At 39.7% G+C, this 20,572-nt stretch overlaps 1 protein-coding gene across 6 annotated transcripts in view; it reads left to right on the top strand.

Moving 5' to 3' along the window:
• Nucleotides 1–20,572, top strand: part of Frem1 (FRAS1 related extracellular matrix 1) — a 160,175-nt gene that overhangs the window by 73,991 nt on the left and 65,612 nt on the right. For all 6 annotated transcript variants that reach the window (XR_004120883.1, XM_031377755.1, XM_031377754.1 and 3 more), the window contains 7 exons: nt 86–179; nt 3,190–3,442; nt 10,636–10,830; nt 12,093–12,278; nt 13,406–13,602; nt 16,546–16,750; nt 19,464–19,608. Coding sequence is in view for 5 of the 6 variants with exons in the window: in XM_031377755.1 (XP_031233615.1) it covers nt 86–179; nt 3,190–3,442; nt 10,636–10,830; nt 12,093–12,278; nt 13,406–13,602; nt 16,546–16,750; nt 19,464–19,608 (1,275 nt within the window). In the remaining variant the exon portion in view is untranslated. The remainder of the gene's footprint in view (nt 1–85; nt 180–3,189; nt 3,443–10,635; nt 10,831–12,092; nt 12,279–13,405; nt 13,603–16,545; nt 16,751–19,463; nt 19,609–20,572) is intronic.

Genomic DNA, 20,572 nt, shown 5'->3' with positions numbered 1-20,572 from the left:
CTATGGTTATGGAGGGGTGTTTGTGTTGCATGGCTCTAGTTACACCCAGGCATTTTTGAGCAATCCTTCCATACTTTTCCTGCAGGTATCAACATGATGGATCCGAGGTTTTTCAGGATGAGATATTCTTGGAGGTCACAGATGGCACAAATTCAGCAGAATTTGTTCTCCACATCGAGGTAGGTTTTTTTCCTCCCTGAGACATTTGAATGTACCATTTTGGGAACCTCTCAGGGTCTCAAAATAACTTAAAATACAGAGACTCCAAAGTTAAAGGTTGCTAGCTATACCTGTGTGTGTCTGGAGCCAGACGGTAGAAGCAACGATTGTATTAGTGAAACAGACATAGTCATTTTCTCTCTCCCTACCTCTACCCGAGTTTATCTAAAGTTAAAACCATTCTAAGCTTAAATCCAGATACTTAATTTTAAAAGTGATCCATTCCATATATAAAATATGTCTAATATCCTTGAACTATGACACTCAAGCTTACTTAGCAGTTGGAAAGACTGTTTAGAACCACTGGGGTTCTCCTTGCTTATGGGAGAAGCCATGCTTTTAGGGCTCCAGTAAGAACATATATACCACAAACCTGATATGTGGTCTGTTTGAAGTAATTTACCCCTTTCCTTTGACAAAGACAGTCTGTTGACAAAGTTGAGGCATGTTCAGAGAACTTCCAAGAACTTTGGTGCGTCTCTGCCGAATGGGTAACTGGGTACACGAACATTGTGTGTATGATTTACAAGTGCTGATCAAGAAGCTTATCATGTTCTCTGAAGAACCACCAAGTATTCTCATCATGCTATCTGCCATCTCTTCCTGTTTGAATATGGTCTACATTTTTAGTGACATAAAAATTGCTGTGCATTTGTAAGATATTTTATAGCTGGCCATTAATAAAGAGTGTTAATATCTACATAGATTGTTTTAAAAAAATATCCAGGGAAGGAGTTATCTCTCTTTAGTTAGTACACTGAATGCCAGAACTGCTGGTCCAGAGTTATGAACGCAACAGTGTAATGTGAGATGTTAGATGTTCTTTCTTGTCATGTGGCCATGCTTCTATTTAACTGCTCTTGACTGCTTTCTGTGGCAGGTGCTATGTAAGCTGTCTCTTACCTTCTCCCCAGTCCTCACAACAGCCTGTGATGCCTCTGTGAGAAGCAGGAGGCCATTTTCAGCTTCCAGGAAGAATATTTTCTTTCTGGAAAACTTACATACAAAGAAAGCTTTCCAGTTCCTTTTACACTTTTTTTTTTTAAATAGGAAAGATCCCACTCCTGTCTGTTGTCTGTCATATTTATGACCACCCTATTATGTACGATGATTAGCAGTGCATCTTGGTGAAAGAAACTGAACATTTCTACTTTTTAAGTTAAAGAACATGTTTTCTTAAAGCTAGACCAAACCATTTTGGACAGTGTTGTTTGTGATTTCTTTTTTTTTTCTTTTTTCTCACAATGACCATTTACAGTTATCATCCATGTAAATGAATAGATAACATTTCTTACAGTCAAGCAAGAGTGATGTAAGTCTTCAAGAGGTTCCCACAGAAGGCATGAGCAATGATAATTATTTTTCCTCATAGGCCAAAAGGAAAGCAGACAATTATATTTTTTTAAACCTTTGATGAAGTAGCTAAGCTGAAACATCTAGGCAGTCATCCCTGTACCCTTGACAAGAATGCACCATCATGGTGCTCTGGGTATCGGTCTTATAGTCATCACCCTTTGATGCATAGTAACCATGCAACTCATTTATTTATTCAACAAACATTTAATAGGCACCTTCTGTAATATATACGGCATCTTAAATAGAAGCTTGTAGAACAATTATGAACAAGATAAATGAGGTTCCTATTCTTGAAGTTACGGACCACAGATGCTGACAGCTACTAACTGGATAATCACAACGATAATTGATGAAAATGTATATGTCTTTTATGAACAGGAGCATAAGTAATTGCAGCTTCTTAATTAACCTGAGTGATCGGGAAGCCTTTCCTGAAAAACTCACATGGGATCTGAGGCAGAAATTAGTTGCACAAAGAGGAGACAGAATGTCCCGGGCAGGCTGAAGAGGTGAGGCAGAGGCCATAGTGCTCCTGTAAAAATGGGGTGAGGTAGTGAAGGCAGCCATAGCAGTCACACCAGAGACTTCTTGGAGAAGCATGGGGGTGTGTGTGGGAGCAAAGGAGACACGGAAAGTTCCTGCAGGCCAACAGTTTAACATTTTAGGAAAATTGCATTGGCTGAAGTGCGTGGAAGGTTGTGTAGGGCTGAAAGGGTACACAGGCTCAAAGGCCAGATTTGATCAAACCAACCAAGAAAACAACTGGCCAAACAGCCATAAAATTAAGCCAGCCAGCCAACTAACCAACCAACCAACCAACCAACCAACCAACCAACCAACCAGAAACTCTTGCAGCATACATCAGACTGTAGCTGTGAACTCTGAGGGAGATTCCCTCCATTCTCATCTCACGGATGTACATTTTATAATTTTACATATTCCTTTTAAATCTAGAGACCCAGTACCCCATGATGCTTTGTTTTCCTTTCTACTTGAAGTTTCATTTCCATGAATGCGAGAGAAAAGTATTTTTTCAGGATATAACGTGGAGCTGATTGAATGCCCACAGAATTTAACCTGTCGCTCAAGGTGTTTGACATAAGGCTGTGGCTTACTGTGGACCCAAGGTAAATCTGTGGGTGGCCAGAAACTCAAGGTGGCAGAAAGCTGTGAATCACCAAGTAATTTAAAATAAAAATAACTTTGATGTTGTGGATGTACATGCATCAGACTACCAGGCACAGAGTTCTTCAGGACTGTGTGTGAATTTAATGAAAGAGTCCGTGTGTTAAAGTGACGAGTGCTTTATATTGCATTTCTTTGTCTTCTGAGAATAATGGGTTCTCTGAGTTCCCAGCTATAACCAGCTATAACCAGCTATAACTGTCATTCCTGCCTAAGATGTCTCTCATGTGGAGTATCCCTCAACCAATGGAGAAAAGAAAACAGAAAAAAAAATGCTCAGGCTGCTTTGGCCAAATTCCATGGTTATTGTTCCATGTGTCCAGAAGATGAAAAATGCCTGTCACTGTGACTGTGAGCTATGGTTTACCAGCAGGGACATTTGTCACTTCTTTCTTTTTCTTGAAAATGTAATCTTTTGTTTCTGCTTAGGTATTCCCTGTGAATGATGAGCCACCTGTTCTGAAGACTGACCTCATCCCCATGATGCACTGCTCAGAGGGTGGAGAGGTGACCATCACCCCTGAATACATTTTTGCTACTGATGCAGACAATGATGACTTGGAACTGCTGTTTCTGATTGCCCGAGGGCCTCAGCATGGAGTGGTGAGAAAGGCTGGACTCCATGTGGACAGATTCTCTCAGGGAGATGTCATTTCAGGGACTGTGACATACAAACATACAGGTAAGTGACAACCTGTGACTAGTGAAGGCATCGAGTCCTAATGCCACTCCTTGTCATGGGCTCCCATAACATTACAATCTTACTACTTTTTTTTTTTTTTCAGTGAAAGATAAAGCAGATTGTAGCCTGCACCACACTTAGTAAGCACGGTCAACATGAACAGAAGTACTTCTGACCCGAGTTTGATAGTGAATTTCAGAAAGTGTAGAAAAAGCAGCTGCACTTGATCCACTGTTCTAAATGCCCAGCCCCACCCGGAGTCCTTTTTTAGTCAACTAGAAGAATTTGGCCATTTTACTTACAGATTTCTAAATCATGATGACATTACCAAAGCAAGCCTAAAGCAATGACATCATTACTTTTAGCAGTCTAGTGACTACCAGCCAACTCCCCAGAAGTAACTAGTCTCCTTTCTAAGTTCCTTGAAAGCAAGATGATGTCTTGTGATGGTTCATGACAGCCAGAACACGAATGCATGTTTGTAAGCCTGGGTTCCCATTGATGTTGTCTCAATGCATTGTTACTCAGTTGACATTTCTTCCCGCTGCGTGAAGTATTCAGTTAAAGAAAATACTCTAAGCTGGGGGTGGTAGTGAATACCTTTAATCCAGCACTTGGGAGGCAGAAGGAAGTAGATCTTTGTGAGTTCGAGGCCAGAATGGTATACAAAGTGAGTTCCAGAATAGCCAGGACTGTTACACAGAGAAACTTTGTCTTGAAAAACAAAAACAAAAATAAAAAAAGAAAGAAAATATTAACTCAGCATCTGATATTTGTAAGGCACAGCATTGAGTCCCATGGCCATAGTGGAGTCTAGCCTAGGCTGTGCCAAAGGAGTTGGCTAAGTGTACAGATAGAAGAACCCTTCCACATGGAAGGATGGCCGTGGCCCAGTGACACTTCATAATGTTGTCCGTCTTTGTATATTTTCTTTCCTGCTTAATTCTGTGTCAATTTGACACAGGCTAGAGTCATTTGGAAAGAGGGACCTTATATTGAGAAAATACCTCCATTAGATCAGCCCATATGCAAGCCTGTAGAGCATTTTCTTAATTATGGGTTGATGTTGGCAGTATCACTTCAGGGCTACTGGTCCTGGGTTTGATTCGAAAGCAGACTGAGCAAGCCTTGAGGAGTAAGCCAGTAGCAGCATCCTTCCATGGCCTCTGCATCTGCCCCTGCCTCTAGGTTCCTGATGTGTTTGAGTTATTGCCTTGACTGCTTTTGATGATGAGCTGTTATATCGGAGGGTAATAGAAACAAACCCTTTCTTCCTCAAGTTGTTTTTAGTCATGGTGTCTCATCACAGCACCTGAAACCCAGGGTCATCTACTTATATCTAAGTTAGCAACATTTGCCTGGAAATGGTACCATGTATTTCCTCTTGCTGGAGTTAAATCACACACTATCACAGTTTTCCTGTTTATAAGTCTCTTTGGTCTGAAAATTCTATGGAGAAAGTAAGAGGGCATGGAAAGACTGACTGAGTGGGATACTGTATTACTTACTGTTGAGTCACTGTGACAGATACCTGGCAGAAACAGTTGGTGGGAAGGAAGACATTGGTTTCTGAGGGTTTTTAGCCATTCAGAGCTACAAAGGCATGACAGAGAATCTCATTTGGTGTCAGGGGCTTGAGGTAGAGTCCCTTCTTCACATGACAGCACAAGACACAAAGAACAAGCCTGGACCCAGAATCTGAGCTGTGGCCTCCAAAACCCACCTATTGTCACTTATCTACTTCCAACTAGCTTCCACCCCATAAGGTTCCATTGACTCCCAAATACTGCCTCAAACTGGGAGACATGTCTCAGGCTTTCCTTTAAAATTGGAGTGCATGCCTCCACGATCTCTTTACTCTTGAATTGTGTGTGCCAGTAAAACCAGCACCACATGGACAAAGCCAAGGCTGGCTGCCATGTTAAGTAGCCTGGAGGTCCTGGACCAGGATGAAAGCAGCCTCTGAGTGCCTGTGTGCTTGTGTGGCAGAATCTTGAGTAATGTCTTCCTAGGCTGTCATGTTCAAGCATGGATGACACTCCCATGGTTCTCTCTTTAAACAAACAAACAAACAAACCATCAAAAAACAAGGCTTTTCAAATGAGTTTGCAATTTCAGGCTCTGGATTCTTCCACCCCCCAGGTTTTATTGCTTCCTGAAATGTAACAGTATCCAGCCACATTCCATATTTCCTCATCAAAGTATGCTAGTACTTTTAAAAACTGCAGCCACTTACTGAAACTTGTTTTGTTCATAGCTTACAACATATTCTATTCCTTGATGAACTGCACATTTCACATTTTCCTCCTCTTTATTTAGCTCCTAATTCTTCCTGTAAAGTTGGATAAAAGCAGCCAGTAAAAATCATGCCGGAGCCGGAATGCTATACTGTCTTCAATTTCTTCCACCAATGATATTAGTCCCTTATTTTTTAATTCAACCTCACTCAGATTTTTAGGACATGGTATCTTAGTTACGGTTTTACTGCTGCGAACAGACACCATGACCAAGGCGACTCTTATAAGAAGAACATTTAGTTGGGGCTGGCTTACAGGTTCAGAGATTCATCATCAGGGCAGGAACATGACAGTGTCCAGGCAGGCATGGTGCAGGAAGAGCTGAGAGTTCTACATCTTCATCTGAAGGCTGCTAGGATGACAGTCTTAAAACTCTACAGTGACACACCTTACTCCAACAGCACCACAACTTCTAATAGTGCTACTCCCTGGACAGAGCACATACAAACCATCACACATGGCAAAACGTAGACAAATTTGCTGTGTAACCCAGACCAGCCTCAAGCTTGTGTACTGCCCCCTCCCCCATTGTAGATCTCAAATACTCTTACAAGGAAGGGATTCAAAGACCAGTGGTTATTGTTTATTGAATAATTGAAATATCTTCAGCAGGCTCATGAAGCAAGGTAAATCACAGTAGGATGAACCATGTTCTCTTACACTGTCTTCCAAATACTAAAGGGAAGGTTTACAAACGTTTGAATCTCTTCTAGTGTAATAAGGTCTAGAAGGACATTGGGGAAGTGATTTCACATAGATTTTTTTAGTTAGGTTAGAAAGAATACTAGATTCAAAGAATGTTTTGAATGTTACATCTCCTCAAGTGTCACTTCTTTGCTCCACTGGTATTCATTTAGCACTGTTTAGGTTGGTATCAAGAGACCTGGCAGTAATAGTGACTTATCTATTCCAATCCTTGCTTCAGTGTTTTGATTAATTTTATCACTTGTACTGATTACTTTTAACCGTCAACTTGACTCAACGTAAAAACCCCATGGACAAGAGTCTCAGTGAGGAGTTATCTATATTGGGTTGGCATGCAGGCATGTCTATGGGGAATTGTTCACCCTCACAGGTCGAAGGGAAGTCCCTATGGCTGAAGACACCATGCACTTCAAACACAGGGCCCAGAGGGCCGTGAACTGGAGCTTACCTTAAAGCCTCCTCCGAGAGGACTATCTTTCATGGTACCCACCAAGAAAGTGGCATGCAAGCTTCCAAAGGATGGAAGTCAATCAACAATGGTTCTACCCCGCTATGACGTCTATAAACGAGAACAATGACCAGTATGACGTGATAACCATAGGGTGAAGTAGTGGCACACAAACCTTGGTGGTAGGAAAACACACACACATACATACATACATACATACATACATACATACACGCAATGGAAGAAGAAGCCATGAATTTGAAAGAGAGCAAGGGGGGTGTATCTAGACGCGGGTTTGGATTGAGGATGGGAAGGTGGTGATGCTGTGACTGTATTATAGTCATGCATTGGTTCCATCCATTTACCCTCTTTCACAAAAGACCTTCTCTTAGCCTCCACACTCCTGCCCCTAACACACTTCTCTGCCTGTAAAAGTATCTCTTCATGTCTTTCTTCCTCCCCTTCTCTGGAAATTCTCTGTCCACAGTTCCTTCTTGTACTTCTGAGTTGTTGCTTTCCACATCTGGCTTGTTTCACTTAACATCATGTTTCTGAGCTTTAACCATGTTGCTGTGACTGGCATAGCATACACATATCACATTTTCTTTATCTATGCATCCATTGAAGGGTATCTGGAGTGGTCCCACATTTTGACTATCATGATTAATGCTGCAATAAACATGAGAATATAAATGTCTTTTTGCTATAAAAATTTCATCTCCTTTGGGTAGCCAATGAAGAGTGGCACTGTTGGATCATATGTAATTTTTTTTTTGAGGAATGTGCATAACATTTCCCATAAAACTCCTATTATCTTACATTCCTTTTACCAGTGTTTCTGTTTCTCTGCATCTGTTATTAATTGTCTTTTTGATGATGGTTGTTCAGCTGAATAAGATGGTAACTCACAGTGGTCTTGACTAACATTTTTCTGATGATTAATTGCACATTTTCTGGTGGGCTTGAATCTCTCCATCACTTTGGGTAGTGTGAGCATGGGATATCTTTCATGTTTTTGTGTCCCTATCCTTACTTTTATTGGTGTTTTATAATTTTGTTGCAGAGTCCTTCTTTACTTTTTTAAAGTATCATGAGGGTGGTTGCTTCCTTATTTTTCTTTTCACCATGCTTACTATTTGTGTTTAGAAACACTACTTTAAAAAGAAAACGAAAAGAAAAGAATTGTGTTTGTGTGTGTATGTGTGTGTATTGTTTTTGTTCTTGTCTAATTTACTGAATGCATGCATACATTCTAAAAATGTTTAATAGAGTCTGCTATGATATCTCTAAATGGGAATAATTTAACTTTTATCCTTTTCATTTTTGATGCCTTTTCTTTCTGTTGCATGATTTCTTTTGCTAAGATTTCTAGTTTCTAGTATTATAGTAAATAAAAATGAAGAAAGTTCCTAAGTTGTGTTCTTAGATTATATTCCATTTGAGGGGCCTTCTTAGTGGCTGGCTGCTTGGCCCGTTGTCCAATGCTATAAATGAAGCCTGCCTTATATTGAGAAATCAGTTACTGAGTACTATGCTTGCCGTTTCTACTGCATTCTCTTTCTCTCCGGATGCTTTTCTCAGTGTTTCTTTCTCTGACTTTCCCTCCCTGCAGCCCCTACTTTTACCTCCCAGGTATTTGCATGGCAGGCTTACTTTCCTTCAGGGCATAGCACAAAGCCAGCAAAAGCATCAGAAGGACTTACCATGCACTGGCACATGCAACTGCCCCAGGGCGCTGTCATCTGGCACTTGTATCTTTTTTCCAACCATAAAACCTTGTCGATTATCCAACTGAAATAGAGTTATCACTTAGTGTACTTAGGGGATGGGTCTCAGGAACTCCACTTACCAAATTCCGGGGTGTTCAAATTTTCTTCCAGGAAATGGTCTAGTATTTCCCTATAACCTATGAAAAGCCGACGCATTCTTTCAATAATCCTTGCATCACTTACAACTCAGGCAAATTGTGGTATTCTTTTGATTAGGTAATAAGAAAATCTACGTATTCAGTATAGATAAAGTTTTTTTCAAGTATTGTAAATGTGTGGTTGGTGGAGTTTGCAGATGTGTCCTGTGAGGGTAGAAAAAGCCCTCCCTGGGTATGAAACTGCCGTAGTGGGTTAAAATGTTTGGACAGTAGCAATTCCAAAAGGCTCAGCCTAATGGACGCATACATCTGTGGTACTTTGAGCACATTGCCTTTGTTTTTCTCTCATTACACGATAAACAACACATAGTAGGTCTTTTGACATTAAGCATTTTTAAAACATGCCTTTCAGTGGTGCGAAATGTCTGTATTTTCTCTGTGCGAAATGTCTGTATTTTCTCTGTTAAAATGCCCAGAGGACTAATTATCTCATAGTAGGAACTGAGTAAATGTTTATCAAATGAATAAGTAATGGGTAAATGTTTTAAGTCAACTTCCTTTTTATCATCAGTATGAACAATTAAGAGGTCTATTTTTGTTCCTGCCAAATTTGAAGGATAATGCTTTTATTGAATAATATTTTAATTTATTCTTTCAAAATCTCATATAGTGCATTTGAAGCATATTTACCTCCTCCTCCCACCTTCTCCAGACCAACTCCTACCTTTTACCTACCAATCTCTATCTATATATGCATCTAGGTATCTATCTATCAGTTGTGCTTGTGTGTGTGTGTGTGTGTGTATGTGTATCAATCATCTATTTACATCATCATCTATCTATCTGTCTGCCTGTCTATCTGTCTATCTATCATCTATCACCTATCCATCTAAATCCATCAAGTCAAATTTGTGCTGTCCAAATACTCCTGGATGTGGCACCTGCCCTGGACCCTCTTCAGTCTCCCAGGGGTCATACTCTTAAAGAAAACTGATTCTCCCTCTACCAGCAGCTATCGAGCTAAAGGTATCTGCAAATTGAACTCTATAAACTTCAACTTGGACTTTTCTTCCCATCCTCTCCTCTTCCCTTCCCTCCTTTCCCTTCTGTCTCCTCCTCTTCACTTCTCTCCCCTTCCCCCTCTCCCATTCCTTCCTTCCCCCTCCCCTTCCCCTGCCCTCCTCTTTCCCTATTCTGCCCTCCTCTGCCCTCCCCTTTTCTTCAGAACTCCCAGCATTGTTTCCCACTTGGCACTTTAAGAATTGCCAAGAGCACACATTCAGGGCTTTTCTGTTGCCTGAAGAACATAAACTGTCCTGTTTGCTGACAAGTGATTGGCTAGTGTATGGTCAAGGAAACATTGAAAGAAATGACTGAGATGTAGATTACTCGTCTTTACACTTATCCAACATCCTGTCCTGTGTCTCAGGACTGCTGTGTGGCTGGTGGTTATTCATTTCTGGTGGTTAGCACACATGGAGAGATAATTATCAAGGGGACACAGGCACCTTCTGCCTTTCCCTGAGGTTATTGCTAACATCAAAGGATTAAGAGGGAAGAATGAAATCATCCCTAGTCAAGCTCCTTGCCTCCCCCTTGTTCATTTGTGAACTGTCAGACCCTTGTTAGCCCTGCTTTGCTCCTCCATATGGTCCATGGCTGGCAGGGATTTCACAAGAGGCAACAGATGGACAAGCATTTTTGTATTATTTTCCTGACTATATTTAATTTTACAGTGATAAAATCGAGTTTCATATTTTTATCCCCTTAAATTCCTTTCCCTTTCATGCAGCGCCTGCAGAAAAGGTACGAGTGAAGTTGTTCATGCTGCTCTCTGTTTCCAAAAGTCAGGACTTAGCACAGTTATGTTTTCCAGGTGGTGAGATTGGCCTCGAACCTTGTTCTGACACTGTCGTGTTGGTGGTTTCGGATGGTGAAGCCGACCCTTTGGTGAATGGCTGTTGCTACGGTAGACTTGATTCATCTGTTCCTCTTCATAAGTCCTTTCCCACGTACCAGCTCAATATCACGGTGCATCCAGTCAACAACCAGCCACCTTCAATTATAATAGGTGACTGTGTTCTTCCTATGAGTGTAATTGTCTTAGTGTCATACCAAAAGAGGCAGTGAAATAGTTCTCCTTGCTTAGATTAGAAAGCTACCAAATGCAGTTGTCATCCAGTAATCATCTCAACAGAAATATGTAATAAATCCAAAATCTGTAATAAAATATCACAGCACTGAAGAATGTACGTGCTTGAAAATTTATGTATTTCCACATAGAGATCACAACTGCACATGTGTCTTTGTGTGTGTGTTCTACAAGGACATTGAGATCCTCAAATATGCTGGTGTATTTCACATGGAAAAATGTCGTTTGTCTGCTGGAGGAGAATAATTGACTTTATCCATAATAATTCCTATTAGAACAGAATGTGTTTACCACAGAGACCATTTATATACGTTTAACCTTTTCAGAAAGTCATCTCTTCATGGGCATTATGTATATGTTCTGTCTCACGGAAAAAAAAAATAAGCATATGTATGAATGTTCTTGTTGTAATTTGCAAAGTATCTCCCAAGCAATGTTCTGGAAAGGAAGCATTATCCCAGCAGAGTAATTAAGCACCAAGGCATGAAAAGATGTTCGTTATGAGCAATTCATAATCGCTCTCAGGCAATTAACGCTCTGACAAACAGAGGTAACGACTGATCTTGAGGAGTACATAAACTACATTTAGTGGCTTATCATTAAAACAGTTTGGCAATTCTTATTTTCATTTGTCACTTCTATAGAGACACAAGGGAAATCAGAGTTCCTTGAGAATGACTGGAGGGCTGTAGCAGAGCGTTTAGCATTGCTGCCGTCTTTCCATTATCATCTGGCTGGCTTGTATACGAAAGGGTATACAATTCTGTAAGTCCAATTAAATCACATTCGTTTCCCCTGAATATTTTCACTGCAAGGAGAGTTTATGTCCAAGAAAATGAGCATCTCCCATAGAAGCACGTTTGTTGCCTGTAGGACTTTTGCATGTTGCCTGTAGGACTTTTGCTCTGGTTGGGGTTACAATCACGCCCTCTGGTTCTTAACTGTTCTGATGGAAGAGTTCAGGCTAAGATGCAAGCGTATGGTTTTAAATTTTGTGCCATTTGACTTACTTGTTTTGTGAGCCACTGTGCTCATGTAGATCTGAGAGCAGGAACTGTTTCTTCCTTCCTGCCCCTACACTGGTCCTGGGGATTGAACTCAGCTCACTGGGTCTGCCAGCTGGCACCTTTACCCACTGAACTCTCACACTGGCCTGTGACTGTTGTTTTCTTTGTATGTAGGTAGGATGTTCACAGTGGACGAAGGCTGCTCAGCATCCCTTACTACTCATCACTTGACTATCACTGACCGGGACACTGCCCCAGATGACTTAGAATTCATTTTGGCTTCTCATCCCCAGTTCGGCTACCTAGAAAACACACTGCCTTCTGCAGGCTTTGAGAAAAGTAATATGGGCATAAGCATAGGTAAGTCATGGCTTCCTGACTCACGATGTCTTGCCAGTGTTCACGGATGTGAGTGGCTAGACCAGGCTTAGGACATGGGTAAGGATTTAAAAATATCCAAGGCACCATGACCATTCAAGAGATCGTTATTATTCTAGCTGATATACATCGAATCTTAATTGTTTCTCAGTTGGACTTTTATCTGGACTTTTCCCATGTATAAACATTTATAAATGAAATAAATGGAAACTTCATGTGTGAAAAATGTATGAATATACGCTAGAGTGCCCACCTATTCCAAGGCCTTCCTAGTAACACAGCTCTGGGATATCATTAATATGGTGGGAACTACAGAGTCTCATACTTGTAGTCTTTCAGCACATTTAATAGATATTACTGAAAAATATTGAGAAATATTGCTATAAGTGAAAGAGAAACCTGAAATGTTTAGGTAGATTACATTAATTTTGAAAGCAAAATGTTTCTCAGCAACCAGAAAAGTCTTTAATAAAATGAAACAGAAATAAAAAGCAAGACACAAATCTTTCAAAGATAACTCTTTATATGGAAGTTATTTTTCAATCGTAAGACATTTCTATTTTAAAATACAAGCAAGATCACATTTAAGATTGATCAAATTAAAGGTTACTCATCTTGTTTCATGATTTAATTCATAACATAGGACATTTTTTATCTTCTGATTTAAGGCTAGCTGAATATCAAGTCCACTAATTCTATTCAATGTGGTGGGTTTCTTGATATATGTTATGGGGAGAAGTCATTGGTTTCCAGTCATTCTGCCTAATGTTAAAGAGATGGTATGCTTCTTCGCCCAGTATGACAAGAGCCACGAATCAGAAGGACAGATTAGCCAAGGGTACTCCTTCCTGACTTTCAGTCTAAGTGTCTGGGGAGTGACTATGAAGTCCCTGCCTCCCAATCAGTGGTTATCACAAGTCTGTTATTTAGGCAGATTTTAGTCCTTTCTTAAGATCTGTGATCCCTGACTTTATGTGGATGGCTGGTAGGCAGCACACCTGCCCTGGCTATGATCATGTAACTACTTTGCAAAGAAGCAGCTGTTAAAAACTATAGATGCCTGGGAAGTGCTGTTCACTATTTCCCTGTTCTGTCTTGGTGTGTGCTAGCTTCATTCCAGTGGACAGACATGCAAGCTGCTCACATTAACTATGTGCAGTCCAGGCACCTGGGAGTGGAACCAACTGCTGACCAGTTCACAGTATATGCCACAGATGGGAAGCAACGCTCCTTGGAGACAACATTTCATGTTATCATCAACCCCATAAACGATGAAGCTCCTGACCTTGTGGTACAGAATATCACTGTAAGAAGCACCAGAATAGTCCTTTTTACCTCAGCATTTTCTGGTTTTTAACCCTTTATGTTGGTCCAGGGCCCCCCCAATATGTTTGGTTAGGAGTGAGGAAGTCAGAACCTTATGTCATATAATTAATCACTTGTGAATTATTAGCCTAATAATAACAGTCATGGTGAAGATAATGTGAGTGTGTGTGTGTGTGTGTGTGTGAGATTGTGTGTCTGCGTCTGTCTATGTGTCTGTGTAATAAAGTACCTACTGGGTTGTAGGTTCCAAGTACTTTACATGCATTCATAGTTATCCTCATAATAGGCTTTTGGATTGTTTTTTATTGTTTTTTTTTATTTCATTACTGAAGAAATGAAGTATAAACAAGCTAAGTAACCCAAGAGATTTATGAACATGTCAGAATTATGTCTGTATACTATTATTTTCTCTGTATGTTTTTACTTACAAACAAGAGAATAATATCTACTACTTTATGCTTTATTTTCTAAAGTATAAGGACATACACACACACACACACACACAGAGACACAAAATCACTGTAGCTCCTTTTAAATATCATGCACCTATACATATGGTTAATTCATTCATTATATTCATGCATTAACATGTCAAATGAACACAGGCTTTGGGCTCAAAGGAACTTGGTATTGCTTTAAATATTTTTTTGCATTTGGGCAGGTTATTTCTCTTCAAGTTTCTGTTTCCCCATCTTTGAAAATATATGTGGAATTTTCTTTTAGAGTCAGCCATGATGATCAAGTTGGCCAAGCGCAGTATGTCTGTAGTGAACAAACATTTGCAGAACAGTTAGCATGCCATCATTTACTAATATTGACCAAAGTCATTATTTCCCCTCATTTTTTTTTGCTAAAAATAATCACATTCTGAATGTGAATGTCTTTATTTGATTTTAATTTTCTACTGAATCTTAATGGCACATGAGTGTCACCTCAGCATGAGATTTAAGAGCCAACTCCTGCCTCTCCTCTTCTTTTGGCTCGTGGCTTACTCTGGAGAGCCCTTCAGTGATTATGTGAGGAAAAAAAAATCTATAAATGATCCCTTCCACACCTATTTTCACTGTCTTTATCTGCCTGAGGCAAGGGCTTTTGGAATAATTAGTCCTCTGGGAAGTTGTCCCTCATCCTTTCGTGGGAGTGATCATGTCTTTCACCCAAGCTTTCTCTTATATGCAAATCATGCACAGGCCCTTGGAGCATTGGCAGAGACAACTTTTAAGCATCAAGCATTCTTTCTTTCTTTTTTTTTCATATAACAACATTTGTCTTTTCTCTTAGGAAATTTCTTTATTGTATAGATGGCTGGACTTCCATCAGAATATTTCAGTTCATTATAATCCTTTGCAAACCTGTGTTGTAACAGTTACTTGCTTTTTGTGTATGTTCATTTAAACTTTTTTATTCTGGAAAAATTTTATTTAAATGGCCTGGAGAAATGGCTCAGAGGTTGCTCTTCCAGAGGATCCAGGTTTAATTCCCAGCACCCATATGGCAGCTTAAAACTGTCTGTAACTTCAGTTCCAGGGGATCCAACACATTGACCCAGACATACATGCAGGCAAACCACCAATGCACATAAAAATAAAAATAAACTTTTTTATTTTCATAATGTCAAGAAACAATTTCATTTCCAAAAAAGAATCCTGTGGGCTTTTTTGTTTTGTTTTGTTTTTAGGAAACACTTTGGCAATCTTGTGGATGAATTTAATATTTTTGTAAACGAGATCCATTACCACACACAGTCAAGGGGGGAAGCTTCATAGTTAGGCTTAGTAAAGATAGAGAATGACATGTTTTTGAGTTGCTTTCCTAAAGTTCTCGGGGATAGTGAGATACTGATAGAAGTTTTTCAATAGCTGTATCATTACGAATTAATCTATGATGTGTTTTCAGTCTTTAATACATAAAGGTCAGCTAGGAGCAGCACTGGTTTTGGCCAAATATCACAGTGCATCTGCAGGAAGGTCCCTTCAGAGCCACTAGGAGACACCGGAAAGAGAGCATAGGTTCTCACAGTGTGGTCCCCTCAGCTGTGAAGACTGCCTGCTGGCCTCCACTCTCTTACGCTTCTTGTTTCTTGATGTCCAGCAGCTTTTGGTGTTCCTTCCCCAACTACACTATTGGTAGACAGGTCTTCCCAGCCCTTCCTTTCTGACTCTGATTCTACTACCTCCAGAATGTAGCAGGATAGCCTTGCAGATCCCCAGGAAGCGTGTGGACGATTTGTATACTTTGAGTACTTAGATCTTGCTGTATTTCAGGACCAAAACCAAATATTTTCTTGTTCTAGCCTTTCTCTGAGTAAAAATAAGGGGATGTGGGCAAGTCAGCTTAGTATCAAATGGCCAGTGGCTTTCTTGATCCAATAAGCACTTCAGTGTGTGTGTGTGTGTGCGCACGCGCACGTGTGCGTGTGTTTGTGTGCATGTGTGTGAGTGTACGTGTGTGTGCATGTGCATGTGCGCACGTGTGTGTACATGTGTGTGTATATGTGCACGTGTACATGTGTGCGTGTGTGCGTGCGTGTACGTGTGTGTGTGCGTGTGCGTGTGTGTGTGTGTGTGTGTGTGTGTGTGTGAACTTGGATTGCCTAGGCTTGTGTGGCAAGCACCTTTACCTACTGTGCCTTCTCACCAGCCCCACGTAGATGTTTTAATCAAACCTCCTATGCTGTGCATAAAACTAAGAGGAACTTTGAAATCTTTAGAAAAGATGTGAGGGAAATGTTAGATTTCTTTTTATATTCCTATTAACCAGAAATTTCTTTTTCTAGAACTCAGAATCTGAAAATGCCATGGAAAATTTGAAATGGGATATCTTCATATAACTGGGGAGAATTTTTAAGTAGCTTTTTTAGAAGAAATGGATAGAGGAAAGGTTCTCTTTTATACTGCTCACTCAGCCGGTTTCCTCCACTCAGGTGGATGAAGGTCACATGATAGAACTGGATGCTTCCATCATCAGTGCCACTGATAGGGATGTTCCCAAGGACCCCTTGCTCTTTAGCATCGCTCACAAGCCCCAGCACGGCCTCCTCATCAATGCGGCCGTCAGCAAGGACTCTCATCAGATCAAGCAGCTGGAACATGAAATCCACAACTTCTCAGCAGACCTTCTCAAGAATGGTAGATCACATTTTGCTTCTGTTTACCTGATGTAATAACTTAGCTCACCCCTATATAGACTCTAAACAAGTCCCAATAGTAGAATCAGAAATTAGATTGGTGGTTACTAGAGGTTGGGGGAGAGGATAGAAAGGAGAAGCTGTTGATCAAAGGGTAGGAAATTTTAGTCCTTGAAGAAAATTTGAAACCCCAAATATTGGACTCAGAAGATAATAACAATAAAAAAGACATGAGGTTGTGAAAGAAAGGGAAGGTTGATATTTGAGGCATCTATTGTATACTGTGATGATTATAGTAAATAATATGTAGGGTAGCTGAACATTAAAGAGTACACACATTCACGTAGAAGGTAAAGCAATGAACATTAGTGTGATTCAAGCATATCACATAGATCAAAATGTCATGTTGCGTTTCATGCTTACAAATTTCTGTTAATTAATACATAAATTTAAGAACTGTTTTGCTCCATTAAAGATACTAACAAATCATAGAAGCATGAGGTAAGGAAGAATATGCACCTTATCTCTTCAGGGCTCTTGATTAACAAAGGGTGTGCAGCCCTAGCCAGACACTGAAGGTGGTTGAAGATGTAATGGCATGTCTTCTTTGACTCTTAGAATACCATTAACAATTATATTGGTGATTTTTGGTATTTTAACACAGAGTTTTAATCATAATTTAAAATTTCCTTTTCAAACGATTCAGATCATGGCTTGTCTGCCAAAATTTTTACAGTTGAAACAAATATAGATCCACATATAATAACCATTCATTAGTCTCTGCGGAGATAATGCGTTCTTTAGGGAAAAGACACACTGGAGCAGGCTGAATTGTTTTTTAATTACTTTTTAAAAAGGCCTTATCCCATTTTCAATGTATAAAAATACCTTTAAAAATATGAGCAAGTGTGCAGTTCTAGCATTAGTACCTAAGCTCACACTCCTTTCTTCTCTGTTTCCCTTCCCCGACCGGGAAGCCTTTCCCTCACCCTGGGGTGGCCAAGATGGCACCTTCAGAATGCAGACTCTGCTCTCCTCCCACAGGAAGCGTGACTACTCTCCAGACCTCTCTCCTCCATGCCTACTTTGTCCCAGTACTTTTTGGCTTGTTTCCTACTGTCTTCTAAGTATTTATTTCTCTAATTAGAATGTAGTCTCTTTGTCCCAAAGGTTATTTTGTAATAATTGCAGATGACATCCCATGTTTGAATATGAAGAGCCAATTCATCATCTCAGTTGTGAATTGTAAAGAAATGGATTCTAGAACTTCAAGGTTGATCTGAACAAAATCAGTCCTTATGTGCAGCAAATAACATTGTTACAAACACTGGGAAAGGGAATAATGGCTTAAAATTTACTCTTGAGAAGGTCTGATTTTTGTTGATCATTCATTCATTCATTCATTCATTCATTCATTTCTACTTTCTGAGCTGTGTTAGATATGCATACCTGTATCCCAGCACCTAAGGAGCCTGAGATAGGAGAACCAAGAGCTCAAGGCTTTCAAGGCCAGCCTTAGCTACACAGAAAATCTGTATCTAAAAGGGAAAGAATACAGTTTAAAATAATTTTGTTTTACATTTATTTATTTGTTTTGTGCTTTTGGGGGAAGTTGTGGGGTGTCATTTTAAGGTCCAAGAGAGGTTATTTTTTAATTATTTTTTTATTTTATGCATATGCGTACACTGTAGCTGTCTTCAGAAGAGGGCATTGGATCCCATTACAGATGGTTGTGAGCCAGCATGTGGTTGCTGGGAATTGAACTCAGGACCTCTGGAAGAGCAGCCAGTGATCTTAATGGCTAAGCCATCTCTCCAGCCTGAGAGTTTTTTTTTAAAAGTGATTTTATTGGTTATTGTTATCAGTTTAAAAATAAGTATCATGCACTAATTATGTAAGTTTGGATAGCTTAGTTAATTTGAACAAAAAATAGAAATTTCTTAAATAAATGTATATTTTGATGACATTTTCAAAAGTTAGGTTTTATTTGTATTTTGTTTTTTGGTTTGTTTATGGATATGTTAAAAGTAACCCAAACAATGTAGATATATTCTCACAAATATTCCACCCTTAAACATACAGAACGTACCAACTCCCTGTCATATTAGGTAACTCATAATCATTTTATGTACATTCTCAATAGTACCTGGAGTAGTTTTGGTAACTATGGTGTTTTGCTATATGGATATACTATGCTGTAATTTTTTATAGCTGTTTTATTTTAAATAATTATTTTTTTATTTCTTGGCATTAATAGTCACACTTCAGTAAACATTTTGCAAAACATTCGTTGGTATTTCTAAAGATTTGTATTCAGTTTTGAAAAGTTTTCAGCTGAATATCTAAAGGACCACTAGGTAGTTTTTTTTAAAAAAATGACTAAAGGTAGTTTGCATAGTCATGTTTGGAACTACTTACCTTTCATTTTGATGACTGGCCCAAGATAGATTTTACTTTAATTTCCTACAAGAATTCATTTCTCATATTCATTTAAACACTGTAATAACTTTGTTCTTTTATGGTTTATGTGGTCTCCTTATTTAAATAAGAAAATGTAATGGGCTTCTGAATGACTCCACAGAACAGAGCTCATATCCCTATAATACATTGATTGGTGAGCTTTCTGAACACCAAAACCCGGTACTAAAATAGAGTATCTGGGGCATGGGGGACAGTCAACGGGAAGGAAGACCCTCTCCTCTTTCGTCTTCTAGGAATGAAGCTGGCCTATGCCCACGACGGCTCAGAGAGCTCTGCTGATAACTTCGTGATCCAGCTGTCAGATGGGAAGCATAAAATCCTTAAAACCATCTCAGTAAACATCACACCAGTGAATGATGAGAGACCAACGCTAAGCAAGTGAGCTGCCCGAAAGGGGTCATTCCTGATTTCCACAAAGTTCTGTGACACTAGGTCCACAGGAGAAGCCAGGCTCCCACAGAGCCCATCCTCTATGACTGCCCTGCCACTCAGGCATCAGAAACAGCCAGGGGGGCAGATGCTAGGAAGTGTAGCCAAAACAGTCACATACTCATGCATACACCATACTCCCCCCCACACGCACATGCACATGCACATGCACATGCACACGCACACACATGCAAGGTGCAATCTATAACTCAAGTTACAATGTTAACTGCCAACAGTCCTCACAATAGATTTCATCAAACTTTTAACTAAAAGTGATTAAGGGAAATGCTCAGTCCCACTTTGTTCATCCTGGTATTTCACTGTCTACCCATCCCGGGACAGATCACCACCCCACTAGTGCATATCACAATGCTACTCTTAGAATTCTGTATTATGAGCCGGGTGGTGGTGATGCACCCCTTTAATCCCAGCACTTGGGAGGCAGAGGCAGGTGGATTTCGGAGTTCGAGGCCAGCCTGGTCTACAGAATGAGTTCCAGGACAGCTAGAGCTACACAGAGAAACCCTGTCTCAAAAAAAAAAAAAAAAGAATTCTGTATTATGTACTGCAAAACTTGCATAGGGTTGCATTTCTCTAGTGCCAGCAATTTCTTCTGCAGTTGTCAAGTGTCACACTTCAGACTGCAAAGATCTTTAGGAGGTCTAGCAGGTCTTTTTTTTTTTTTAATAATATAAACCATTGATTTCCATTTTTATTTTATGCCTCATATTTGTTAAAATATCTTGTTCAATGAGATATTTGTTCTATGAGATATATAGATATTCTGTGGAACACAGAGATTGTAACTTTCTTTTTTTGATATAAAACAACAATCAATTTAACAATCTTATGTAGATGCTCATTTACAGCAATAGTGAAAATACATTTTTCTCAATATAAATTTTAAATAACT

The sequence above is a fragment of the Mastomys coucha genome, unplaced genomic scaffold (assembly GCF_008632895.1).
Source record: "Mastomys coucha isolate ucsf_1 unplaced genomic scaffold, UCSF_Mcou_1 pScaffold18, whole genome shotgun sequence".
NCBI classification, from domain to species: domain Eukaryota; kingdom Metazoa; phylum Chordata; class Mammalia; order Rodentia; family Muridae; genus Mastomys; species Mastomys coucha.
Note: the sequence above shows the minus strand (reverse complement) of the source record. Positions and strands in the feature narration are given on the sequence as shown.